General features: G+C 40.3%; 1 protein-coding gene across 5 annotated transcripts; it reads left to right on the top strand.

Moving 5' to 3' along the window:
- Window positions 1–888: 888 nt before the first annotated feature.
- On the top strand, window positions 889–25,184 carry LOC121735987. Of its 5 annotated transcripts, XM_042126998.1 has the most exons (4): window positions 15,565–15,633; window positions 16,009–16,126; window positions 22,334–22,406; window positions 22,902–25,184. In XM_042126998.1, exons 2-4 carry the CDS (start codon window positions 16,111–16,113, stop codon window positions 24,658–24,660), a joined length of 1,848 nt encoding a protein of 615 aa, XP_041982932.1. In that variant the 5' UTR covers window positions 15,565–15,633; window positions 16,009–16,110; the 3' UTR covers window positions 24,661–25,184. The 5 variants fall into 5 exon arrangements, with proteins under 5 accessions (XP_041982931.1, XP_041982930.1, XP_041982932.1 ...); XM_042126997.1 differs by lacking the exons at window positions 15,565–15,633; window positions 16,009–16,126 and adding an exon at window positions 889–957 and having other exon boundaries at window positions 22,334–22,397; window positions 22,899–25,184; XM_042126996.1 differs by lacking the exons at window positions 15,565–15,633; window positions 16,009–16,126 and adding an exon at window positions 889–957.
- The last annotated feature ends 211 nt before the right edge of the window (window positions 25,185–25,395 follow it).

Below are 25,395 nucleotides of genomic sequence, written 5' to 3'. Positions count from 1 at the left end.
TAAATTAATAAACAATAAATTATTCACGTTTGTCATTTGACTTTGTAGCATATTTTTAATTATTAGTTTCTCTACAAAAGCTTTTAAAGTTAACCCTAGCTAAAATCCTGTGTACGCCCATGGGACACTTATTAAGTCAGGATCAAAAACAAGCTATGATAGGTATATTATTGGGTACAGGAGACAAGAATCCTGATAATATTATATTACATACTGAGACAGGATAAACAGGAATGAATTTAGAGTCTAGACGAAGAAGTTTTCGTTCAATTTACATTTTATAAGGATAAATTATGAAGGTCTTATTGGAACAGGATAAATATCATGATATTACTGTTATGAATCGAACATTGATAGTGTTGCAATTAGCATCCAATTTTCCATTGCAAACTTAAGTAAAGCACATTTTGCCGAGCCGCAACGGAACGGAGCGCAAAAATCGCTCGTATACAATTTGCGTTTATGTTTTTGTTTTAATTTAGGTATCGTACATTGTCTCGGGCTGCAGGCTGCAGCTGATTGCATTATTGTGGTCTATGTATAATCGGCCCATCACCAATATGCTAGGTTAGCACATTTTACTATGACTGCGCTGCGCTGCGGTCCCGCATACTATGCGCGAACCTGCATTGTGTGAATTGCACGATAGCTGAGATCACAGGCTGTGGGCGAGCAGTGTGGACCCGCGCCGAGCACTTAGCAGTATGTCCGTAGACCTTTGCCGTCGCGTACCACGGAATAAAAAAAATAAAAACACCCGCCATGTCCGTTTAATTTTCGAGCGCGCGAAAAGTTTTTCATGAACAAATTAGAAAAATATTTAAGTTCAAGATTTTTTTTTGTTTTTTGTTTTAAGATATTATTACAGCTATTTGTGTTTGTCGTGCTTATGTGAAAATGGACTACAGTGCCTAATGTTTGGATTTCGAGCGAAGTTCAAGAAGATTTTTGTCATCCGTAAGTAAATAAAACTTAAACTTTTATTTTAAAACAGAAATAGGAATTTGCTAAATAACGTAGCAAATTCTCCTACCCGCTAAAGTCTACTCAGTCAGCTGATAACTACCGCTATTTTCCATACTAAAATCGGTAAGATAAGAAATCGGTTCTGTAGTTTAGGCACATTAAATGACATAAAAATACTTGGCTTAATGACTTGAATCTACGCTTTCTGCGCGATAAACCAACAAATTTGCGGGCAACATATAGTTACTAATAACGGCACAATTAGGCTATAGGCGTCTAATAGGCTGGCTAATTCAACTAGATGGCTGCAACATATCTCTCACCTTGATCAGTGGGCCATGCACTGATATGGTGTGAATCATATTGTGCATAACAATTAAATATTATCCACAGCTTATGTTACTAATTAATTAAGTACTGATAAACGATTAAGTTGCTCGGTTTTATAGTCCGCTATTATCACTTCTATAAATTACCTATGTACTTACTAGCTGTTCCCCGTAACTTCGTCCGACCATTATCTACTCTCTTTTTCTTTCATTCTCGATAAAATATGAACTTTTTTTTTATGAAATAAGGGGGCAAACGAGCAAACGGGTCACCTGATAGAAAGCAACTTCCTTCGCCCATGGACACTCGCAGCATCAGAAGAGTTGCAAGTGCGTTGCCGGCCTTTTAAGAGCGAATAGGGTAGGGGAGGGTAGGGAAGGGAATGGGGTAGGGGATTGGGCCCCCGGTAAACTCACTCACTCGGCGAAACACAGCGCAAGCGCTGTTTCACGCCGGTTTTCTATGAGAACGTGGTATTTCTCCGGTCGAGCCGGCCCATTTGTGCCGAAGCATGGCTCTCCCACTTATGATGATCTTTCTTTCTAATATTAATTTTCTCGGGACTCAAAGTATCGCAGTAACAAATCAATAATCATAAAAATCGGTTTAGCGGTTAGAACGTGGATAGGTAGGTAACAGACACACCTAGACAGTGGTACAAAACAAAGGCTGGCAACGCACCCGCAGATCTTCTTTTGCGAGTGTCCATGGGCGACGGGTCACCTGATGGAAAGCAACTAGTTTCCATCAGGTGACCCGTTTGCTCGTTTGCCCCCTTATTTTTATAAAAAAGACACTATTTCGCATTAATAAGATTACTATCAGCCGCAACTTCTCTTATTTATGCTAAAGCACAATTTTCCATGATATAAGTTCGCTCATGTGCTTTTTCGGGACCCAAATATCTCACCAAACCAAAATCGATTAGGAGGACAGACTTAGAATAATATTAGTATGGAGTATTGAGTGTTGAGCACAGCGCACTTTCGCTAGTCCTTGCTGTGTATTTACATAGCTATGTTAATGTTGCAGTGTGGGCGGGGGACGGGGGTATACCGCCTCGACTAAATATTACCAATACATTGCACTTCTTATTACCACAGGGTTGCGAATCTAATCAGTTTAAAAACTAAATTTTTATTTTATTTAAATATTAATATTATAACTGTTGAAGTACACATGTATTTAAGGTCGCTGTGAAAATTATAAGTGCCGACCTGTTGCCATTATTGACTTTGAGCAAAAAAGGCCAAAAAGTCACGTTTGCTGTATGGTAGCCCCCACTGAGGTAGTAAGTAGTACGTAGTACATACTATGTCAGTGGGTAGCCCCCCTCAAATATTAATATTATTTTGTTTTTAGTATTTGTTGTTATAGCGGCAACAGATATACACAATTTGTGAAAATTTCAGAAGTCTAGCTGTAACGGTTCTTGAGATACAGCCTGATGTTAGACATACAGACAGACGGACTGACGCGTCAGTCCGTCTGTCTGACGGACAGACAACGAAGTCTTAGTAATAGGGTTCCGTTTTTGCCTTTGGGTACGCAGCCCTAAAAACTACTATGCTAGAGCACAAATCAATACTAAAAATTACTAAATATAATACCTAAAAATTACTATGCTAGAGCACAAAAGACGTGATAGTTATAAAGTGTATCACAAAATGTAATAAAGTGTACCACAAAATGTACAGGTTGTGAGATATACTCTAGGGCTCGCTTGGCTCTCCTTGAAAATCAGGCCTTTTAGTTGGAAAAAAGTAGGACAATTTCGCTTCTGGTAGAGTTGCGGCTGGTTGATCGTGACCGGAACTTCGGCGTGAAGCAGTGCGTGCAAGGCGTGGGGTTTTTGTGGGTAAACCCAAACCCAAAGGGGATGTAAAATCCGCAGGGGATGCGCATGCTGCATAGCATTTTCCCAAATATGTAAAAAAACTTGATAAGTGTCAAGGGACACCCGGATGGAACGAAGTTATAAAAAAAAACAAAAAAAGGGAGAGAGATAGAGACATAGAGAGAACGCGCCACCGCACGACTTATAACTATAGCATTTTTGCTCTAGTTGTAATATACCGATACTTTTGTGTCATGTCGTTACAACTTTTCCGTATAGCCCCCTTTCGCAACGCGCGTTAAGGAACTTCGTTCCAAAAAAACAGGACAATTTTGCTTTAAAAGAGAATGCAGCATATGCGTTAACAGTAAAATTGATATATCCAGTAGAAATATATTATGTAGTAATTATTATTGTATGAGTTTACATTAAGTATAATAATAATATTATTATGATGTAACTAAGTTACATTGCCCGGGCGGCAGTGGGCGGAGCTGTAGGCTCGGGATTTGGCCCTCATCACTCAGTAGTCAGTTTGTTGACACCACCATTTGCACGCAATTAGAACACGTCCACACTTCACCATAAACTATATGGGTACTTATATATACATACAGGGTGTAACTAAACTAAGTGATAATACTTTAAGGTGACGCCTTGATAATTTGGCTGCAGCGATATCGATTTCTCTCAACAATGAGTGATAAGAAATTAAAGTTCATTGTCAGTATTCATCATATCTTTGTCTTTGAATTACCCATAGCATGTCACGATTGGTCAACTTTTATAACACAGAATAATTAATCAGCAAGACCTCTATAAAAACAGGGATTCTAATTTTGACAACAGAGGAGAATGATTAAGGCTTACAAACTTTGTACGTAGATTACTTCAGGCATACCTACACTATAATTTGCCCATAGCTTATATTATGAAATATATTTATGGTTTTTAAATTACGCGACAAAAACCATTTTGTCGCTTACGCCCTTTCCATTTCTTAATGTTCCATTTCTTAAGCGATCTAAAACATATCCGAAGCGATTCACGGCGTCACCTTAAGGTGCCGGTTGGCAGCGGGCGACATGAAGCAACCGCAGACGACGTGTCGCAGCGACACTACTGGTTGTATGTATTTGTATGAATTACCATAGCCCATAGGAAATACCCTCGCAACTAGCGACACGAAACTCGCGAAACGTATTCATAGAAATGTATAGAAACCAGGGCCCGTACCACGAAACGGTTTTGAGACTCAAACAATCGTACGAGAATGTTGCGACAAAAGTGAAATGACGTTGCTAGAGCAGGACGCGACATTCTCGTCCGATTGTTTGAGTCTCAAAACAGTTTCGTAGTAGGCCTACAGTATAGTGCCGCGACGACGTCTGCTGCCGCTTCATGTAGCCGGCTTCCAACTTGTACCTTTAGGGTGTGTATTGGTCCTCCTTTACTTTACTTTACAGACTTTGCTGTTAAAGTAGCGGGCCTGAAAGTGTAACTTTTTTTTCACCTTTGTATGGAAAAATTCATGACACGAGGGCGCTTGCCAGTACAAATCACAAAATATTCTTTACTCGTTGAGCGCTGCTATTTTCACGGTAACAGTGAATAATACACACACTTAATTATTTTGTTACGCCTTTTATTTCAAAGTAGATCTTTTTTTAACGGGCAAAAGGCCCACCACACATTCCCACCACTGCAACTCCAGTGTCGCCACTCGCCAGGATTAACAGTGGTAACCAACCACGAAAACCCTTTGATGTGATCTCAGGGATGCCAAGGGACAAGCTAAATCTGTCTTGGGATCTGCAATGAAATTAATCAGAAGAAAGGTAGGGAGAGTAGGAGATATCCAATTTCCCTCCCCAAGTAAAGTAGATCTAGCCAGCAGCCACTATAGAGGGTATGATAGCGCGGGAGTCGAACATTTTTACACACTAACCTATTTTCCAAAACTTAAAGTATCCCTATACCAAAAAATGTTTTAAGCGTGAAGATGTAATAGACAGACACACAAACAGACAGAAATAAATAAGTCTCGTCTCTATTTGCTAGGTAACTACGCTAGTAACCTTAATTCTACGTTGAAATTTTAACATTATGTAAAGAAATAAAATTAACATTATGTAAAGAAATATAAAGATACTAAATTACTGTATGTACATTTGAACATATCAGTTTGCTCTACATAATTGATTTTATTTAAGTACCAGAATTATCTATCGGCGTCGTTGTTTTAAGTTTGGGATTCAAACCTACGATCTTAGAATGCATTTTACTTATCCAAATAACCATAATATTCTACTTCTCAAAAGCTCACTTCCTCATGACATTGTTATGTTAAAAACCATAGTCATATAAGTATTTACCGATATGGCAGTTAAGTTCTAAGAAGGTTTATGATTCACGCCACCCACATACACACATAATAATATGATTGATTTATACTGCTCCAAAATTGATAGTAAATACAGTGTTAGCACTTTAAGTGTTTAGGATTATCAATTTGTAGCTAGAATCTACCTACGTGCTTAGAGACTCTACGTATAATTAATTTATCCTTACTAATTCCCTAAATATGTATTATAAATGTGAAAGTGTGTCTGTCTGTATCTCTGTAACCTCTTCGCACTGAAACGACTGAACCGATTTAGTTGATACTTGGTATAGATATACTCTACTAAAGGTACTAAGATATGATAAAAAAGGACGGGAATGGGATAATTTTTGTTGATGAAAATTTTACGGTTTCCGGTGGTAACCAGTTGTCATCTAGTCAGGTATTAGGTTTATACCCTATCCTTGGCGGATGCTACTATCGTCAATGAGTGGTGCTTGTTACTAAGGTGAAGCCAAACAAGCGTGATTTGTGAGTTGGGGTCGCAGAATTTCGGCTGGCAGAAATTTTGCTGCATTCAGTTTCATACAAAAGTCCTGTTTTATTCACACGAGCGTAATATTGTGAGTCATGATTTGTATGAACATTGAAAAGATATTTACGCGGCAGAAATTCTGCGACTCACAAAATTACGCTCGTTTGGCTACCGTCTTGTGATATCGGTAATGGTTAGACCTCAGACATGGGCGTGGGGGGGGGGGGGGGGGGCAGCTCTCTGCCCCTACCTGGGTACGCCCATGACCTCAGAATAACTTCTAAAATCTGTGGGTTAAACCAATTTTTATAGATTTTGTGTGATTATTGAGCACGGTAGCTTTGAGAATCAGATGAGCGTCCGTGGCCTAGTGGCCTAGTGGGAAGACCGTTGATAGAGAGGGTGCCGGTTTGATCCCGGGTGGAGGCGTGTATCAATGAGACATAATATATTCAGATCTCAAGTACATTATACGGACGCTCGTACGGTGAAGGAGAACATCGTGAGGAAACCCGCATATAGTTGGTCCCAGAACTCTCAGACGTATTGACTGATGACTCATTTCTCTGGACTAGGCCGACTATGTTGCGAGAATGCCGTATGCGCTTGGGCAACCATACGGACATTTAAAATCTTGTCCCAGACACTACAGTATTTGAAGAGTGGTTACTTCGCTCTGAAAATACTGTATAAATCATGCACAATGTTTTTTTTTGAGGCCAAAAAAAAATCAAAGGCCTTGATTTTTTTTTGGCCTCAGGTAATATCTATTTTTATACCTAAAACGCGTTGTTGTGGCACAACAACAATAGGCTCTGGTTTACTACTATAATATTTATTATTTTCCTCTTATTTTTGTAGTTGAATGACGTGATTAAGTTAATCTAGTGTTTGTATCAATTCCAATGAGTATTGTTTTCTCGACATGCACTCATTCCTCACCAACAAATGTGTCATGCGGTAGAGTTCATAAAATCAACACTAAAAATAGTTAAGTGACCAAATGTGAGGATCCTCGAATATTTATTTTCAGCGATGTGCTATAATCACGGATGTCGCATCACTTACGTATATATTCTTTTTTTTAATGAAATAATCGGGCAAACGAGCAAACGCGTCACCTGATGGAAAGCAACTTCCGTCGCCCATGGACACTCGCAGCATCAGAAGAGCAAGTGCGTTGCTGGCCTTTTAAGAGGGAATAGGGTAACAGGGAAAGGAATGGGGTAGGGGATTGGGCCTCCGGTAAACTCACTCACTCGGCGAAACAAAGCGCAAGCGCTGTTTCACGCCGGTTTTCTGTGAGAACGTGGTATTTCTCCGGCGAGCCGGCCCATTCGTGCCGAAGCATGGCTCTCCCACGCATTAAATTATAACATTATAAGTGAATAATTATAACATTATTCACTTATAATGATATAATTTGATTATTTAAACTTGATCTGAACGTCTCAAACTAAAAATTTAAGTGTTAGGACAGTTTAAACTACAATCTTTTCAAATTCTTACCACACTTGACACCTTGTTAATAAAGAAATATTAAAAACTATAAAACACTAACAACGTAACTCCGTAGCGCCAAAATTTGTTTATCGCGCTGGAACAGTACATTATTCCGGGATGAAAAGTATCCATTGTCCTTTTCCGGGACTCAAAGTATTTCCATACCAAATTTCAAAAAAATCGGTTCACCGTTTTGGGCGTGAAAAAATAACAAACAAACAGACAGACTTTCGTATAATTATAATACTAGTATGGATATTAATGAAGAGAAGTTAGCAAAAATTCATTTGTCATTGACCAAGTTTAAAAGTTCGGAGCATTCGAGAATTTCCTTGTTAAAATTAAGATGAATGTGAACATCGCACAGGAAACTGATATCATGCAGACTTTACAATGGACGGAGAGGAAGGAAATTTTGTATTATAATAAATCTGTGTTATGAAATATGCTGTGGCCTAAATAAAAACTCTGGGTTCAGGAACTGCATCTTAGTGGATGCAGTAATTTCTGAAGGTTTTTTTGACATGATGACTACCGTGGTAGTCAATAAAAGTTTTTTTTTTTTTTTTATGAAATAAGGGTGCAAACGAGCAAACGGGTCACATGATGGAAAGCAACTTCCGTCGCACATGGACACTCGCAGCATCAGAAGAGCTGCAAGTGCGTTGCCGGCCTTTTAAGAGGGAATAGGGTAATAGGGGAGGGTAGGGAAGGGAAGGGAATAGTTGAGGGTAGGGAAGGGAATAGGGTAGGGGTTAGGGGATTGGGCCTCCGGTAAACTCACTCACTCGGCGAAACACAGCGCAAGCGCTGTTTCACGCCGGTTTTCTGTGAGAACGTGGTATTTATCCGGTCGAGCCGGCCCATTCGTGCCGAAGCATGGCTCTCCCACGTATAAATATATAAACTTTTAGTTCTAAAAGTTTATATATTTATAAATATATATATATTTAGTTCTAAATCTTAGTAAATATATAAACTGCTATCAAAAAATTTTTGAGAAAGCGTGCATACTTGGTCTCCAGCTTCCTTCTCGCCGGGCTTGTCCCAAATCGTGGCCGCGGTGGTAGTTACGTAATAAGTAATAACTATTTAGAAATCTAGTTGTGGTAGCCTCTAAGTAGGATGTTGCGATGGGGTTTATCGTTCCCGCATCTTTGCATTATGGGTATGGAGCACCATGGGATTGTAGTAGGTAAACTCTGTAGGCGCTACATACCGCCTTTGGAGTGCTACATACGCCAGCCAAAAGCATTTCCATTTGTAAAAAAACACGAATTAGAATCATTCTATTAATATCCTTGATTGTTTAGAAATGAAATATAATATTTTTTTAATAATATGAATGCGACTTCTCCGTGATGTTATGTCAACGCCACAGTCGATAATTCAAGCCTACAAGAAAATATACTGTCGATATATTTGGACAAAACTGAGGAGCTTTTCCGAATTCGGTCGTAATAACATAAAGCATGCCGCTTTCGACATAACCATCATAAAAATGTTCTCTGGAAATGGCAGATATCCTTTTGTTATAAAGAACATTTTCAGAAAGCTCGTAAGATACCAAAAAAAATAATATGAATTATGCTTATATTTTGATAACTTAATTCTTAACACCCATACGTAACTTATAACACCCATTCAAATGAGGATAAAAAGTGACCGAACCTACAAAGTAAGTAAGGGACAGATAGAGGGCACCAAATATAATAGGATTTAGGTTACAAAGGCTAGAGCAGGGGTCACCAATTGGTTTCGCTCGGGGTCCGTTTTAAGACATGACATAACATTCGCGGTCCACACATTTTATATAAAAAAAATTATTAAACGAAGGTAATTACGAAAATTACAAAGGTATTTTGAGGGTTCCGTAGCCAAATGGCAAAAAACGGAACCCTTATTTAGATATCAATGAGAAAAGTAACCATGCTAATTATCTCTCTGAAGTTTGGCGTGAAATATTGGTGCAAACTGCAAGCTATAGATATTGACATTAAATCCTAGAGATGTTGAAGTCCTAAGATGAACGAAGATCATCTCTGAAGTCTGAACATGCTCGGTCCGCACACAATGGGTCGGCGGTCCGGATGCGGACTGCGGTCCGCCATTTGGTGACCCCTGGGGTAGAGGATCACCCTTACAACATACCATTACCAGTTTACCACCCACTTTCAATTTTTTTTTTCATAATCATAATCATCATTTATTTGCAAAGAATGTTGTTTACAAAGATCTTATAGTTATATACAGTATCAAACACTCTGCTTTTGAAGCATGCAAAAATTAAGACTCGAGTCTTGATTTCAAGATGAGACTTATTGAATGGACAGGTATTATAATTTGGGTACGTTGTTCTTACTGCACCCTGTAGTTAGAGCAGTGTACCTACCTGTAAAGAGCCAGCTCAGAGTAAGCTGTAGGTGACGGGAACGTTACAAGCCAAACTAGTTATTATCGTAAGTTGCTACTACTTACAATATTTTATCTATTCACTTATCTATAGTCTTCTATGTAATCGTTAGCATAGAAAACTGTATCTATATACCACGGAAATATCACCTAATCCGGTCAAAATACGTCAAATCCATGTAGAAGCGATTGCCGCGGTTGGCATAATGGTTGCTCAAGTCAATATTAAGAGCATTTGATTTATTTAAACCCATCTAGGGATAGTCCTTGTATGGGAGATGGTGTACATTATATTTGTTATGACGACACGTATGCCCGCGTGGGACCGTGTTTTGGAGTTCATGTATCATATGATACATACCTCCATAGCGGGCTGGGGGCTACCATTAATTACGCGAGGCGCTTTTGGAGATTCTCCCCCCACTACTTGGTGAGATTTTGCCTCTAACCGGACCTTCCCCCATATATAACGTCACAATGTGGTTTTTCAAAGTGATAATTAAAATAAGATCGACTTGTAATTCCTTCATTAATATTATTATATTAAAGATTTCCTTAACATGTTAGGACTAAGGAGTGAATACCTTATTTATATATTTCTAGAGTTATTAAAATTACTACCGAATTTTCTCATATTTTAGGCAATATTTTACTTAAAAAAAACCATGATATTTTCTTGAGATTCCGTTCCACGAGTTAGATCCGATGACATTCATCTGGAAATATTAAGAGGGGAGGGGTATCTTTAATGCCTTACGTATCTTATGGAAGCCCCTTAGCTATAATAGTTATTATACAAGTTCTAGAGGAGGTTAAGATCAACTCAAATTAAGATAACTAAACGAGACCGCGTTGTTGATAACCCTAGTCCTTGTAACGGTAGTCAATCGTTAAAATTAAGATAGTGAGGAATAGAGAACAAAGAAACATGTGAAGCGTATAAAATATGTTTGTTTTTTAATTATCTCCAATACGTAAAATGTAGAGTGCGTGGAAACCTATATGAGATCTCTCATCTCTTTAAAGAACTACCTATTCAGTGTGCTTAGAGAGAAAATGCATAATGATGTCTACGAGTAGGTACTCCGTTGTGCCAAAATTCGGTTATCGTTTTTTTTAATGAAATAAGGGGCAAATAAGCAAACGGGTCACCTGATGGAATGCAACTTCCGTCGCCCATGGACATTTGTAGCATCAAGCTCCAGGAGCGTTGCCGGCCTTTTAAGAGGCATAGGGTAGGGGTGGGTAGGGAAGGGAATAGGGGAAGGTAGGGAAGGAAACAGGGGAGGGTAGGGAAGGGAAAAGGGTAGGGAATTGAGCCTCCGGTAAACTCACTCACTCGGCGAAACACAGCGCAAGCGCTGTTTCACGCGGGTTTTCTGTGAGAACGTGGTATTTCTCCGGTCGAGCCGGCCCATTCGTGCCGAAGCATGGCTCTCCCACGAAAATGCGGGAACCGTACCTTTTGCGGGATAAAAATCCTAATCTTTTCCCGAGACTCAAAGTCTCCAAAGTTAGTATACCCAGCATAATCGGTTCAGAGGTTTGGTCGTGAAGAGGTAATAGACAGACAGACTGACAGACTTTTGCATTTATAATATTAGTATGGATCATTAAACGATCTTTCCCGAGCCCGTGTTGCAGACCGTGGGAAAATTGCCGCTTTTATCTGTCCATTGTAAATATTTGTCCAGTGTTTATATTTCATGTACATGTGTTTGTTGTTATGTTTACAAGATATACTTATAAGTTATAAGAGAGTGCCGTTTGTGGGATCACAGACTGACAGGGGGCCACGGAAGATCAGGCGCCACGGCTTGCCGCGGTCGATGCCTGAGTGGATTACCCCTTTAAACATGCGGTGTGTGCATTGCACAGCCATAGCCGAGTTTAATTTTAAGTAGGTAGTTAAATGTTGTATGCGTCATGTCAATTTACTTGAATTCCTTGTTTTATTGTTATTTAACTCTGGCTGTGTTCTGTCCCTTTCACATGTTTAATAAAGTTATTTTTTTTTTTATTTTTTTTTTTTTTTTATTTAAACGTAGGAAACTTTAGTACGAAACGTCGAAAATGTACGTAGGCAGAGAGTGCGGCCGCTTGCGCCATCGCTCCAGTTCCGAACACTGGGTTATCTCTCATGTAGAGATTTAGAGGTAGGGGCATGTGGGATGTACTGGAGATATTATTATTATGTAGAGCAAAGGTTCCCAAACTCCTTTGTTTCGTGGCAAACTTTTATGGACAGGGATGGTAGAGTTCGCCATCTAGTAGGGACTAGACAAGTGGCAAGCGATTATCGTAAACGCAAAAAAAAGTATGGGATTTGACATTAGTATTCGCTAGCGAAGCGGTGATTTATGTCAAATCGCATACGTTTTGTTGACGTTTACGATAATCGCTTGCCACTTGTGTAGTAGGGCTGGCCTATGCTTTCTCATAAGATAAATCAAGCATACACAAAAGTTCTTCACTGCTAAGCAAATTAATTTACATGGACCCCCGCCTACAATTGTGGACTCACATTTTTTATCAGGGCCAACGTAAACCCCAGTCTAGTCTCGTGTGGACCCCTCAGGGTCCACCTGGATCACTTTGGGAATCACTGAATTGTAGTTGAAGGACTCGTCTATAAAGAAAGAGCTGAAATATTATAATATCACTTACGGCTGCACTCAGAGACGTTTAATGATTTCTTAAGTACTTAACTTTAATTAATTTAAAAAATTGTCCCAATATAAATTAAGTCACAATCTCCTTTATTTAAAGTTTATTCAAACTTCATTATGAAAGTGCTTCTGTTAAAGATGACATTGGGGTAAAAATATCAAGTACACATGTTAAACTGCTCCAGTTACAGTTTTTATACTCATTTTTCACACAAGAGCTTTGCTAGGATTTAGATTTTCTCGACTTACATTTTAGATAGACAGAAGGGAAACATAACTAAGGATCGCACTCGAAGGATTGAGGATTCTGAATAGGTACTTAGGTGTAACATTTACAGTAGGGTTGCTTACTATGCTTGTCCTTTACTATCTAGGGCTAAGGCGTCGTCGCCCACATGGACATCGCGCCCGCGCATACATCTGTCACTCAAGTGCTGTCGACACTGCACCCAGAATTGTGGGCAAATTATGCTGTTGATATTAATGAGTATAAAAACTGTATCGGTCACGACTCACGTAAAACTATAAAATAAAAATAGATAGTAAATGAAGCCCGAAGTCGTAAGTTGTCAGCATAAAGAAAGTTAATTAACAAAAAAAGATTTTCGCATTTTTTTAAAGCTGACATGACATGATAAAGCACACTCTCGATGTGCTTAGCTTTAATTCTTAATTGGACGTTGTTAAGCATTTGTGTACCAACCCACAAAAAATTAGGTACGCATTGAGTAATGAACGCAGTTTTGTTCTGTAGATGATTTAGAACAAGACTGCATTCAAAATTCAACATTTTTGTGGGTTAGTTCACAAATACTTAACAGCAACCGATTAATTATTATCAGCTCGCTCAATGGCCACTGCTAAAAAATTTTTTTATTGAATTTACAAAGATTAAAATGGTACTTATACATTTTTTTTTCACTGAATTTACTTTAATTTTAAATATTAAACTGATATATAGAAATTTTACCAGCAAAGGCATATGAAATATCATAATCCTTACCTTGTACAGTATAAACGTCCCACGCGCTCTCGGCAAGGCATTGCAGCGACCAAATATGTCCTACCAATATTAATACCCCGCGCTCTCCCGGTATGGACGTACACAGGGCGACCCGGCTTCAGACTTTTATGCAAATTGCAAAGCGCATAAGCCATAAAGTAACCTAAGGGTGAAGCCAAACGAGCGTAATTTTCTGAGTCGTGAGTCTCAGAATTTCGGTCGCGTAAATTATTTCTCACAAAATTACGCTCGTGTGAATCAAACAGGACTTTTGTATGAAACTTAATGCAGCAGAATTTCTGCCAGCCGAAATTCTGCGACTCACAAGTCACAACTCATAAATAACTCTCGTTTGGCTTCACCCTAATAGTATACGTCCATACCTAGGAATAATAAAAACTAGTCCATACAAATAATAATAATTAATAATCTTTTCATTCTTATCCTTACTAATCCATACCAATATTATAAAAGGGAGAGTGGACCTGTCTGTCTCTCTTTGGGGTCACCGCAGATATACAATTTCAAGTTGGCCGACTATCGTACAACTAACATTTTTTTTCACAATTTAATTGCATAACTTTTTAATTTGTAGGTAATCGGAAAGGAATCGCGGTTCTTAAACGATTCGTGTCCAATTATTTAGTTGTACAATTTAGTTGGATGCAATGTGCTCTCATAATTCGCTATAGCTATTGGTATATCTACTATGCGATTTAGTTGGCCAACTTGAAATTGTAAGTCTGCGGTCGCTCTACGGCAGCACCGATTTAGATAAAATTTGGTATCGAGATACTGTGAGAGACGGGAAAGGATATAGGATAGTTTTTGTTGCGGAAAAACTACGTGCTATGAGGCCCTCTAAACGATGCCCCACAACAGCACGTCGCACGAACCCTTTAATCCCCAAGCGGCATCCGCCGCATAACAATTTAAAATATATTGTGTCTGCGATTCCCACGATCGAGGTATATTAATTAACTTCGGTTCAACAAAGTTGTGACAACTTGTCTACTAATATCACAGAATAGTACAAGCTAATATATATTCTGTGACCTTGTGATCTATCGTACTAAGTAAATTTCGTTCTCTACATATTATTTAAAAACTATTTCGATACTCTCTAGAAAACTTGGCCCGAAGCAAATATTCTTGCTCACCAGTTCTTAGCTCCCACGGTCAATTACGCAATAATAATCAGATAACAATAATTAAATTATAATTGTCGGTAGCAGCGTGGGCAGCCGTACGCGGGCGCATGCAAAACGTGGGCCTATAGGTACAATAGCTGTATATTGGTAATTGTCCAAACATGGTAAAACTATTCTCCTTACTTATTAGTTTGCAATCTAGTCGAGGTGATCCCATGGGAACGCTGTACTTTTTTAGGAAAAAAGTCATAAAAAAATTTGTGTAAAACTTCTTTGCCATACCGATCGAAATGCCTTTAGTAGTGTTTCCATTAAATATAACAAAGACAAATGCTTACAAACTTTTTAAATATTAGTTTGATGTACCTAAATAATGATTACACCAATTTTTTATTGCACACCTCTTAAATTAATAACAAAACAATATTTCTACTCTACATACCAAAGTATAGTACGTAGAGTTAAATAATTAGATAACGTATTTAAATATAAACATGGATAATTTTCTTATTTTTGGTTTTGACATGACGTAATTTGTAAACATCCACTAGATATTTAATTGACTCCCAAGTGGATGAAATAGGAATCCTAAGTGTATCCTTACTGAAAAATTACGATTAAAACGAGTCCTTTGGTAGCGCAGATTAAAAACTTCACATCAATCATAAATCGAAAACAAAGCCCCCCTTCTTCGGCAGTCGGTGAAAACGAAAGTATTCTCATTATAATAGTACGTCTGATACGACAATCAAAAATAGCCATAACCTCGATCCACCGCTCTCCCGTAGTGAAACATTATTACAATATCATCTGCGCTCAACAAATAAATACCGCATCGACTGAACAACATAAAATATCCAATAAAACTGTTTATCCAAACGATGTAAGTGATAAAACGTTTAAAATACTGTTTTTATACAACTTAATTTTCGGGAGAGTGATTGGAGAGTTAAATAAATGGAGATAACTGAGTGTGGACGCTTTATTTACAACGATAACGCTTATCGGTGGGAAGCGCTGCGCGTGCGCATGTGAAATGTAAACGCGCGTCCATATATGGCGAGCGCGCGCGCTCCCGAATTAGCTGAAACTAAATACCCAAAAGCGGCCGCCCCGCCGCCGAATACGGCATCAATCTCGGGTTTCGCGGCCTATTCCTGGTGTGAAAAACGAGTTAAAAACACATTTATTTCTGTAACCAGCGCCCTCCTAAATTTAGGCCGTAAGCAATACGAGTTTTGGACGATTCTGTATTTAGATCGCAGATTAGCGGCGCTCGGTCGCGTCTGCAAAGTGCATCGCGTCGCGTGTTTGCCGTGGGAGACGTGGGGAGACGTGGAAGACGTGTTGTAGTGCACCGATGCTGCCCGAAGGAGGTGATTATCAATTTGTTTACGTCGCGGTGTGATGAGTGATCTAACATGTGATAATCCAGTTGTGAGACTTGTGGCTAATCAATGGACATACATCAATAACTGTTATAAACTTTTAAAAAAGGATGTCGAATATTCTAAAAGTGTGTCAGTTTATATTTTCAATTAACGGCTGTGTTTTTACTGTATTCTGTAAACAGTGGTGACCTGGGCAATTGTTAGCGCTATGAGCAATCTAATAGATGTCACGGTACTTTCTTGTGAAACTGTATACTTTGTCCATTACCCGGCTTTGCCCGTATAAGGCAGGTGTCAGGTGTATGCCGACTGTCAAATTGGACTGACATTTGACAAGTGATGTGTGTTGTAGGCTGTAGCGGCGTTTTGGCTACGTTGTCTTACAATAGGTATCTTCTAAGTTCCTAAAAATTAATATTTTCTTTATTTGTATTATTGAATTGCATGAGTTTCGCACCTCTGAAACTATTATGAGTTAATAACTCAGTTTGTTTACTAACCTATTTTTAAGAGTACAGCTATAATATTATATTTTTCTATTTAAGTAAATAATAATAACAGCTTGTTTTGAATGTAGGTACCAAATAAAAAAAGTTTTTTTACGAAATTAGTCAACATTTCCTTAAATTATACCTATGATTAGATCGTCAATAGCTTTTTAATTTAACCTTTCTCGGAATAATTTTAGATTCTATAAAGCTCTACATAGAGGCGTGTATCATGTGAAATTAAATGCTTCGTTTTCCTTATACCAACTAGGTTACTACGAGCTACGATAAATTATACATCTTACTTTATCCTGGAATTAGGTTCCAGGATAATCTGCTATACATGGGAAACTCTACCGCTATACCCGGGAAACTCTACCTACGCAGAGTTGGCAATCTCCGGCGAAACAAACTCGGCCGGCTTCAATATCCAAAGCTCGTGTAAAACCCCTAATATGAGCAATACTGGTGAACTGCCAAGACGCCATATATTACATAAACCTACATTACGACAAATAGATTCTGTATTTCTACCATGAGTTTAAAGCTATGGTATTTATCGATACTCGATACCGACTACGTAAATATTTAGTATGGCGATTTTAGTTCCGCAAGTGACGGCTAGAGGCGCTGTAAAATTTGCCATACTAAAAATTTACGTAGTCGGTATCGAGTATCGATAAAAACTATAGCTTAAAACTCAAGGTGGAGCTATTGGATGCTTTCATACTGCATTAGGCTAGGTACCGCCTCCGTGGTCTAGTGGTATAGAGCGCGGCTCTTGACTCGGAGGTCGTGGGTTCGATTCCCGCGTTGGAAACATGTTATTTCCAAGTTTGGTTAGGACAATGCAGGCTGATCACCTGATTGTCTGACAAGTAAGATGATCCATGCGTCGGATGGGCATGTAAAAAGTCGGTCCTGCGCCTGATCTCTCGCCAGTCGTGTCGGTCGTCCGTCCCACTGGGTTATGAGAGTAAAGGAATAGAGAGTGCCCTTGTGTACTGCGCACACACTTGGGCACTATAAAATTACTCCTGCGTAGCTGGCCTGGTTTCAATGAAATCGGCCACCGTCACCGAAACCGGTGTGGGAGCTATTATTATTGTTATTAGGCTAGGTACCTATTTAGGTAAACCTAGATAATGCCGTATCCTAAGCTACAGGGTATAACAAAACTAAGTGATAATACTTTAGGATGTGCATGGTTCCCCTATATAGAGTTCGCTGTGAAAGTAGCAGCGCTGAAAGAGTACCCTTTTTCTCATCTTTGTATGGATGTAATAATTATAATCACAAAAAAATTTTTGCTCTTTCATCGCTGCTACTATTGCACAGTGAACTATACATAAGGAACATATACATACCCAGAAACTAAAGTATTAACATAATATATTTTTTAGTATTGTAGATTCTGCATGTTATCATGTTATTACACTGCATTTCATCTAGACTAGATTAGGTATTTAGGTAAAAATAGATAATACCGTTAATATGGATTTTGAACAGATATGATTCTAACACAATGTGTTAAAATAACGTAACGAAATGCCAACAAATATGGGACGCTACATTGTACACACAATATGTAGAGACATTCTGAATGTAGAATTGTAGGGCAAGGTTTCCCTCCTGAAATGTCACTGAAAGCATCACAAGATTGTTGTAAATACTTAAACATAAATACGAACGTATGTTTGTGACTTTTTACGCTATAGTACCTAATTTCTAAACACCCACAGCAAAAAACATTAGAATATTGCGTTTACCAATTGGTTTATGCTTTGTTGGCTATATTAAGTTCCTCATCTTATCATTTGTAAATAATTCTTACATCAACATCATAATATAGATTAAAGAGTAATATTATATTTAAGAGTAAATGCAGGTAGGTTAAAACATCTGAACAGAAATAAAACATTTTATATTTATTTGTATGATGACATGTGTATCTTGCCTATCCTGACCTACGAACTACTGTGCCCAGTCGGTCTTTGACAGCTTCCCAAAGTCCTGACCAACCCCGGATTTATAAATAGGCCGTTATAGACCACGGTCTAGGGGCGGCAGCGACCATAGAGGCCCTCCACAGATTACGTAAAAAATAAATAAATAAAAAACTCTTTATTCAAACCATTAATAAACAATTCAGATACAAAGAGGGAAAAAAACAGTTTGAAATGGCGGCCTCACGGGGCGCCAGAAATAAAGTGGCCTAAGTACTCTCATATTTTAGGTATAAAAACATTTCCAGCAGTGGGACATTGAAGGCTGCTAATAGTAATAACAAAAAATGTATTTAACTTCGTTTTTTTAAAGAAATAAAGGGGGCAAACGAGCAAACGGGTCACACGATGGAAAGCATCTTCCATACGCCTATGGACACTCGCAGCATCAGAAGAACTGCAGGTGCGTTGCCGGCCTTTTAAGAGGGAATAGGGTAATAGGGGAGGGTAGGGAAGGGAATAGGGGAGGGTAGGGAAGGAAATATGGGAGGGTAGGGAAGGGAAAATGGTAGGGGATTGGACCTCCGGTAAACTCACTCACTCGGTAAAACAACGCCGGTTTTCTGTGAGCCCGTGGTATTTCTCCGGTCGAGCCGGCCCATTCGTGTCGAAGCATGGCTTTCCGACGTCAAATTATTACAATATTATATCTACTATTTACATAACATACGTTTCTGTGGTTAGAGCTACAGCGTTATCTATGTGTGCCAGCGCTGGCTATGTTTAGTTATCAATTCTCCGACTTTATACTGCAATTGCACCAAGCCGCGTGCAACATCTAAGACTAGAGTGAAAATTGGGCAAAATTTCATATAGCTCTATATACTCTGTCTATTTAATAGGCCTTCGAAGTAGGTAAAATTAGATATTGTAATTTTCTCTATTTCTGTACTGTTATAATACGAGTACCTATAAAATCAAAGATTCGCATTTGACAGGGCTCAAGTTCGATCTTAGATAAAGGGTGTGGGGAAATTAACAGCATTTTCACATATTATAAACGAATCGGGTCGTAAAATTTCATTCGTCCATATGATTAATATTTAATATCTACCGCATGTCGTTAGTCCCAGACGTATTGATGTATTCACCCCTTTGGACTAGGCCGACTATGTTGTAAGAATGTTAAAAGGCCTTTAACCTCTTGGCTACAGATCAAATTTTGGTTATTGTTATGTATATTCCATATAGCCTGGTTCAGTTAATAATTGTAGCATAAGTTGATTGGCTTCAAACAGCAACAATAATTAGAAACGAATGATTTAGAGTAGGGCCCGCATTTGAGTAACGAAGCGTCGCGTCGGGAAGTAGAACTACCATCGACAATTCCTTGACTGCCTTAATTATAGAATTATATTCCTACTCCTCCTATCTTCTTTTGATTAAATTCGATGCGGGTCCCAAGACAGCTTTAGCATGTCCCTCGGGCTCCCTGAGATTATATCAAAGGGTTTTCGTGATTGAATACCGCTGTCGATCCTGGCGACACAGGAGATACAGTCGTGGGAATGTGTGGTGGGCCTAAGCCCGTTAAAAAAATACCTTAATTAAAGGCAGCAATATGTAGGTATATTTTAATAGATATATATTTTAATAGACGTTTAACTGTAATGTTACCAACAATTTATTATCCGTGTTTAGTGTTTACAGTACAAACAGTGTCGAGGCATCTCCACCATATTGGTGATGTGTCTGACTCAGAGCGTGGGCTTGAAAAATTATGACCATTTGTAATATCACATACTTATCACAGGAGTAAACATGTACGTCGTACGCAAAATTACTAAATTAACATAGTTTATAAATAGGATAAACGTGCGACACCGATGAAGAACATATTTTAGAAAACTCTAATCTTATAGCTAAATAGGTAAGGTCCTCGCGAAAACATAATATTATTTTGAAGGTTCTGCTTTTTTTGTCTGTTTGACTGTTTCTTTTTGTTTGTCTTGAATTCTATCTAGTCTCAGTCTGAAGAGAAGAAAAAATAAATTCGTTCGTAGGTGAAACAGACATGGGTCTCTGGTTAGGCTCTTTTCAAAATTTCTTTATAAGTATTAGTGGCTGCTCATTCTAATCTATTGTTGAAAAATGCAAGTTATTTAAAGTGACATGTAGCAACCCAACCTTAGTTCTATAATCAGTAATACCTTAGTTCTGTACCGATGTACAAACATGCAACTCTACATGTATTCTGTGACTCTACATACCAGACTCTACAATCGATCAGGCCTGTCGCCTGCGTCATTTTCTCCATAAAAGCAGTTTATTCTCAACAATACCTACGCCGCGTGGGTGTGATAACCAAATACCTCGGCAATCATTGCTCAAAGTATATTGCTCGTAAAACATATTTCACCTTGCCCCGTTTCTGCCGTAGGGCTCCACATATTTGGCCGTCGATTGTTGTAATTAAATGCATGATTGCATGTGTTGGTTTGTCTGTAGGCGAAATTATAACCAAATAAGATTTAAAATAGATTGCTGATGTTATTCTATGTTATTACTTCTATAAAATAAAAAATATAATAGTTAAAGTGTGTGTTAGCGTAATTTATGTCGACAGCGGTTAAACTGATTTCGATAATTCTTTACAATAATTACTCAGCCCTAAGTGTACAAAGTAGACATCACAATAATAATTATACAAGTAATTCTCAATGACAATAATTATACAAGTAATTCTTAGTAATATATTCATGAATATTTTCGGAATTGGTGTTTGTTTTAAATCGTGAAAAACTTGAGGAAAACCGACAGATATTTAATTAAGACATCAGTTGCTTACTCGGGGTAAAATATAAGTACCATTTGAACACGCCCATTACACAAATGGTCATTTTTCACAGGAGATATTCATGGGCGTAGCCACACTGGGGCAAACTGGGGCGCTTGCCCCACCCTGGCTCGGACCTATAAGGTGCCTACCTAAAAAAATTTTTTTTTCAACTAACTACAATCATAATATCCGTACAGCTCGACAAGGCTTTAAATGAACGTTGCCATCATACAAAAACGTCATTTTTGACAGTTATGACGTAATCAAGAACTTCCGAAGATGATCTTTCGACCTAGCGAAGTGGTATGATCCGTTCTCCTCAAAAAAACACAATAGCAGCAGCAGCTGTATGTCTACCCTGTATCGATTTCTGCTGTCCTTTTCACCGACTTCACTTCGAATTTTCAAGTCTGCCACAAGACGATGTATCCAAAAACATGTATCCAAAAATGTTATAGAAGTTCTCTGATACCTTTGGTAAGGCAAGCGCATAAATTGTGTCACAGTATAGCAAAGATTCAAAGACTTTATTAGCATCCAAGTATAGTATACAATATACAAACTCAGCACCTTGTACAGGCGGTTGCTTATAAAATAGTACTTTATATTAGATATGTCATATTGCTATACTGTGACTGTGTTAAACATTTTCAAAATGATTTGTGCCCTTGCCTTACTTATCGAAAATGTTAGATTATATAGGTACTCGTCACGGGGAAATGTTGACTTCAATATAAGCGCCCATTGATAAAATTCAAAAATATATATCAATCAAACAATACATAATATTTCCTCCAAAACATTACCCATCTCTTAGTAATAACCAGTACCTATTTACGTACAATAATGAGTCACGATTAATTAATGTACACAGTATTCATTACTTATTATATACTCAACCCGTTGGTTGTTGTTGCAGAAGTGATGCGGAGAGTGTCGTGCGCGGACGCCTGTCCCGCCCCCACCGCGACGCAGATACCCAACAGCAACAGGTAAACCACAGTAGACATACTGACAGGAAAAATGACAGGTTTCCTTTGTCAATCTTTCAGTTTATTTAGCCTAATGTAGGAAGGAAGTATGACCGAAACTCATTGATGCTAACTGCTAAGTCTGCAGATTTTCGAGTCTGCTACAAGTTACAACTCGAAACAAGTGTTATTTCATAACAGTTTCTGCGGGGCCGTGCATATCTATCTCTTTGATGTGGCTCTAAGCTCTTCATTCCGAAACATACTTCAAAGTCTCTATAAATTTGATTAATGTTCCCCGTGTGTTTCTGTTACTTAAATGAGGAAAACATTCCTCCTGAAGTTTCCTGTATGAACGAACTACTGACGGTGAAGGAAAACCTTTGATCGTTTCGGTTTGTGTTCCATTTTGAATGAATTTAGCTATCCGGTAACAATTTCCTCGATTGATAAAAACGTAGGTCGCTATTTCTTTAGAAGTTTAATTTACTCACAAACATACTATTTTACTTCCAGATCTGAGAACAAGGAGCTACTTCGGCAGCAGCTGCTGTCAAGCAAGGAGCGAAGCTCGGAGGAGCCCCGGGCGAAGGTCGCGCGCAGCCGCCAGAAGAACCGATGGAAGCTCAAGTTTCACCACCAGGCGCTGCCCCAGGAGTACCTCGACCACTATGAGCAGAGCCTGCAGAAGGCCAGCGCCAGGAAGCAGGAGAAGAAAGAGACGGAGACCGTGACCAACGAGACCTTCAAGATCTGGGCCCAGCGGCTCGCCGGCGCGGACGGTGCGACGCCGGCGCCGCCCCCCAAGAAGGAAAAGAAGAAGGTCCAGATCGCGCCCAGCAAGGTGGTGTCCTACGAGGACCTTCCGTACATGGGCGAGATGACGCTCAACAACTCCAAGCCCCGCCGCGGCAGGAAGCCGAAGAAGGCGGACATCTGCCACCTGATATACGAGAACTACGGCACGGTGGTGCCCGGCCAGCCGCCGCCGCCCGACAGACCCACGCCCGACTCGGGCCCCGCCTTCAAGAATCCCCTCGCGCCCAAGACCGACCTGCAGAACAGGCTGATCTCGAGCCTCCTCGAGAGGAAGCTGTCGCAGGAGAAGCGACGGCTCGAGAGCGACCCCCCCACGTTCTGCAGCCCCGACGGCCCCATGCCGGCCGCGCCGCCCACCGCCGCCGGCCCACTACACAGCGACCACGAGCCCCTCAACCTGTGCATCAGGGACCTGCGCGACCTCAAACTCCAGATCCAGCGGAAGTTCGGCAATATCTACTCGTCGGCGGACGTCAAGACGGAGGTGGACGAGGAGGCGCCGGGCGAGCAGCCCAACGCAATATCCGTGATCCAGCGGAACACGAGCGTCCCTACCGCGAACAGCTCGCCTGACCTCTCGCGCCGGGCCGGGGCCGCGTCGCCGACGCTGTCGGAGCCGGCACGCGCCCCGCCCAGCCCCGGCGGCGAGCTCCCGGGGTACGTGTACTGGCCGCACGCCGGCGTCTACGTGCACCCCCTGGCACTGCAGACGCAGCTGCTGTACTACCAGCGCCTCGCGGCCGCCCACCGCGCCGGCGAGACGACCCCTCCCGGCGAGACCGCAAGCCCGGACGAGAATAGGAGCAAGCTGGTCCTCAAGCAGATATCGGAGCTGCTGGACCCCAAGGTGATGAAGCAGGACGAGAGGCCGGATCTGACGAAGAAGCGCGCCTCCCCCAACCCGACCCCCGCGCCGGCGAAGCGGAAGCGCTCGGCGATATTCATCCCGCCGGTGCCGGCGCGGCCCAACCCCGCCACGCCCACCGCGGAGGTCAGCATCTGCAAGTTCAAGTTCACCGGCGGCTCCAAGCCCTCGCTGCAGGAGAAGAAGATGCTGTCCGTTGATTCGGGCGGGAACTTCACCTACTACAGCGGCACCGGGGCCAAGGGGAATAAGGGGTACGAGTTCCTGCAGCGAGACCAGGACAAGTCGCCCGAGTTCCCGCCGGAACCCAAACCGGACCAGACTGTACTGAAGGAGGACGCGAACAAGAGGAAGCGGAAGACCAGAAAGACGCTGCAGAGGGAGAAGCTGGAGCAGACCTTCAAAGAGAAGGGGTTCCTCATCCAGACGCAGCAGCTGCAGTCGGCGGAGGGGGCGACGTACTGCAAGTTCCGGCAGCTGAGGAAGTTCACCAGGTACCTGTTCCGGAGCTGGAAAGACTACCTCCCGGGCGAGCTGGATGAGAGAACGGAAGAGAAGATAGTGCCCAGCGCGGAGCAGGCCGAGTGGTAGTGAGATGGTGGAGTGATTAAACATTCAAGCGTATTCAAGGTGTAGTTAAAATTTACGGCCTTTTGGGTATAATCTACTGTTCATATTGTTAGGCCATAGACTGTATAGTTGGTAACTCGAAAAAACGGTACTTCAAATACGTAAGCGAATTTAAATTTGCATGGACTCGTACAATTAGGGAATGTTTTCTAAATGAAGAAAATTATTTTCTGCCTAAATGCCTATACAGTATACATCAGTACATAGCATGCCCAGAGGTTCTCTCCACCTTATTGGCGTAAAAAGGATCATTGGATTGTGCCAAAATTATGTTTTTTTCTCTAATGATAACCTGATGTATTTTACTGTTACTTTGCCAGTACTGGTAAGGGAAGAACGTTGCATTTACCAAACATTAGCTCCGTCCAGAGGTAGCGGCGGTGTTTTGTACAGACTGACATTAAAGCGAGACGGAAGACGTGCAAGGGAGATAGCAATAGTTTAGAACATAAAGTTAATATACCTAGCGGAACAGAGAAACAATGGCCTGAGCAAGAGAGACGTCACTATCAGTAACGCTGCGTGGTAAAAAGAGACGGGTGTGATACATAACAGCAGCCCTCTTTTTTTGACGTCCAGTCGGCACGTGCCGCACGTTGACAATTTAATCTCATAGAATTCATGTTCAATCATGCTTGTGTAAGTGTATACGTCCACATATTCTTACACACAGATGAAACCAATTTCGGTTTCGTT

This window comes from Aricia agestis, chromosome 18, assembly GCF_905147365.1.
Source record: "Aricia agestis chromosome 18, ilAriAges1.1, whole genome shotgun sequence".
In the NCBI taxonomy this organism is placed as follows: Eukaryota; Metazoa; Arthropoda; class Insecta; order Lepidoptera; family Lycaenidae; genus Aricia; species Aricia agestis.
This window is presented reverse-complemented; position numbering and strand designations above follow the sequence as displayed.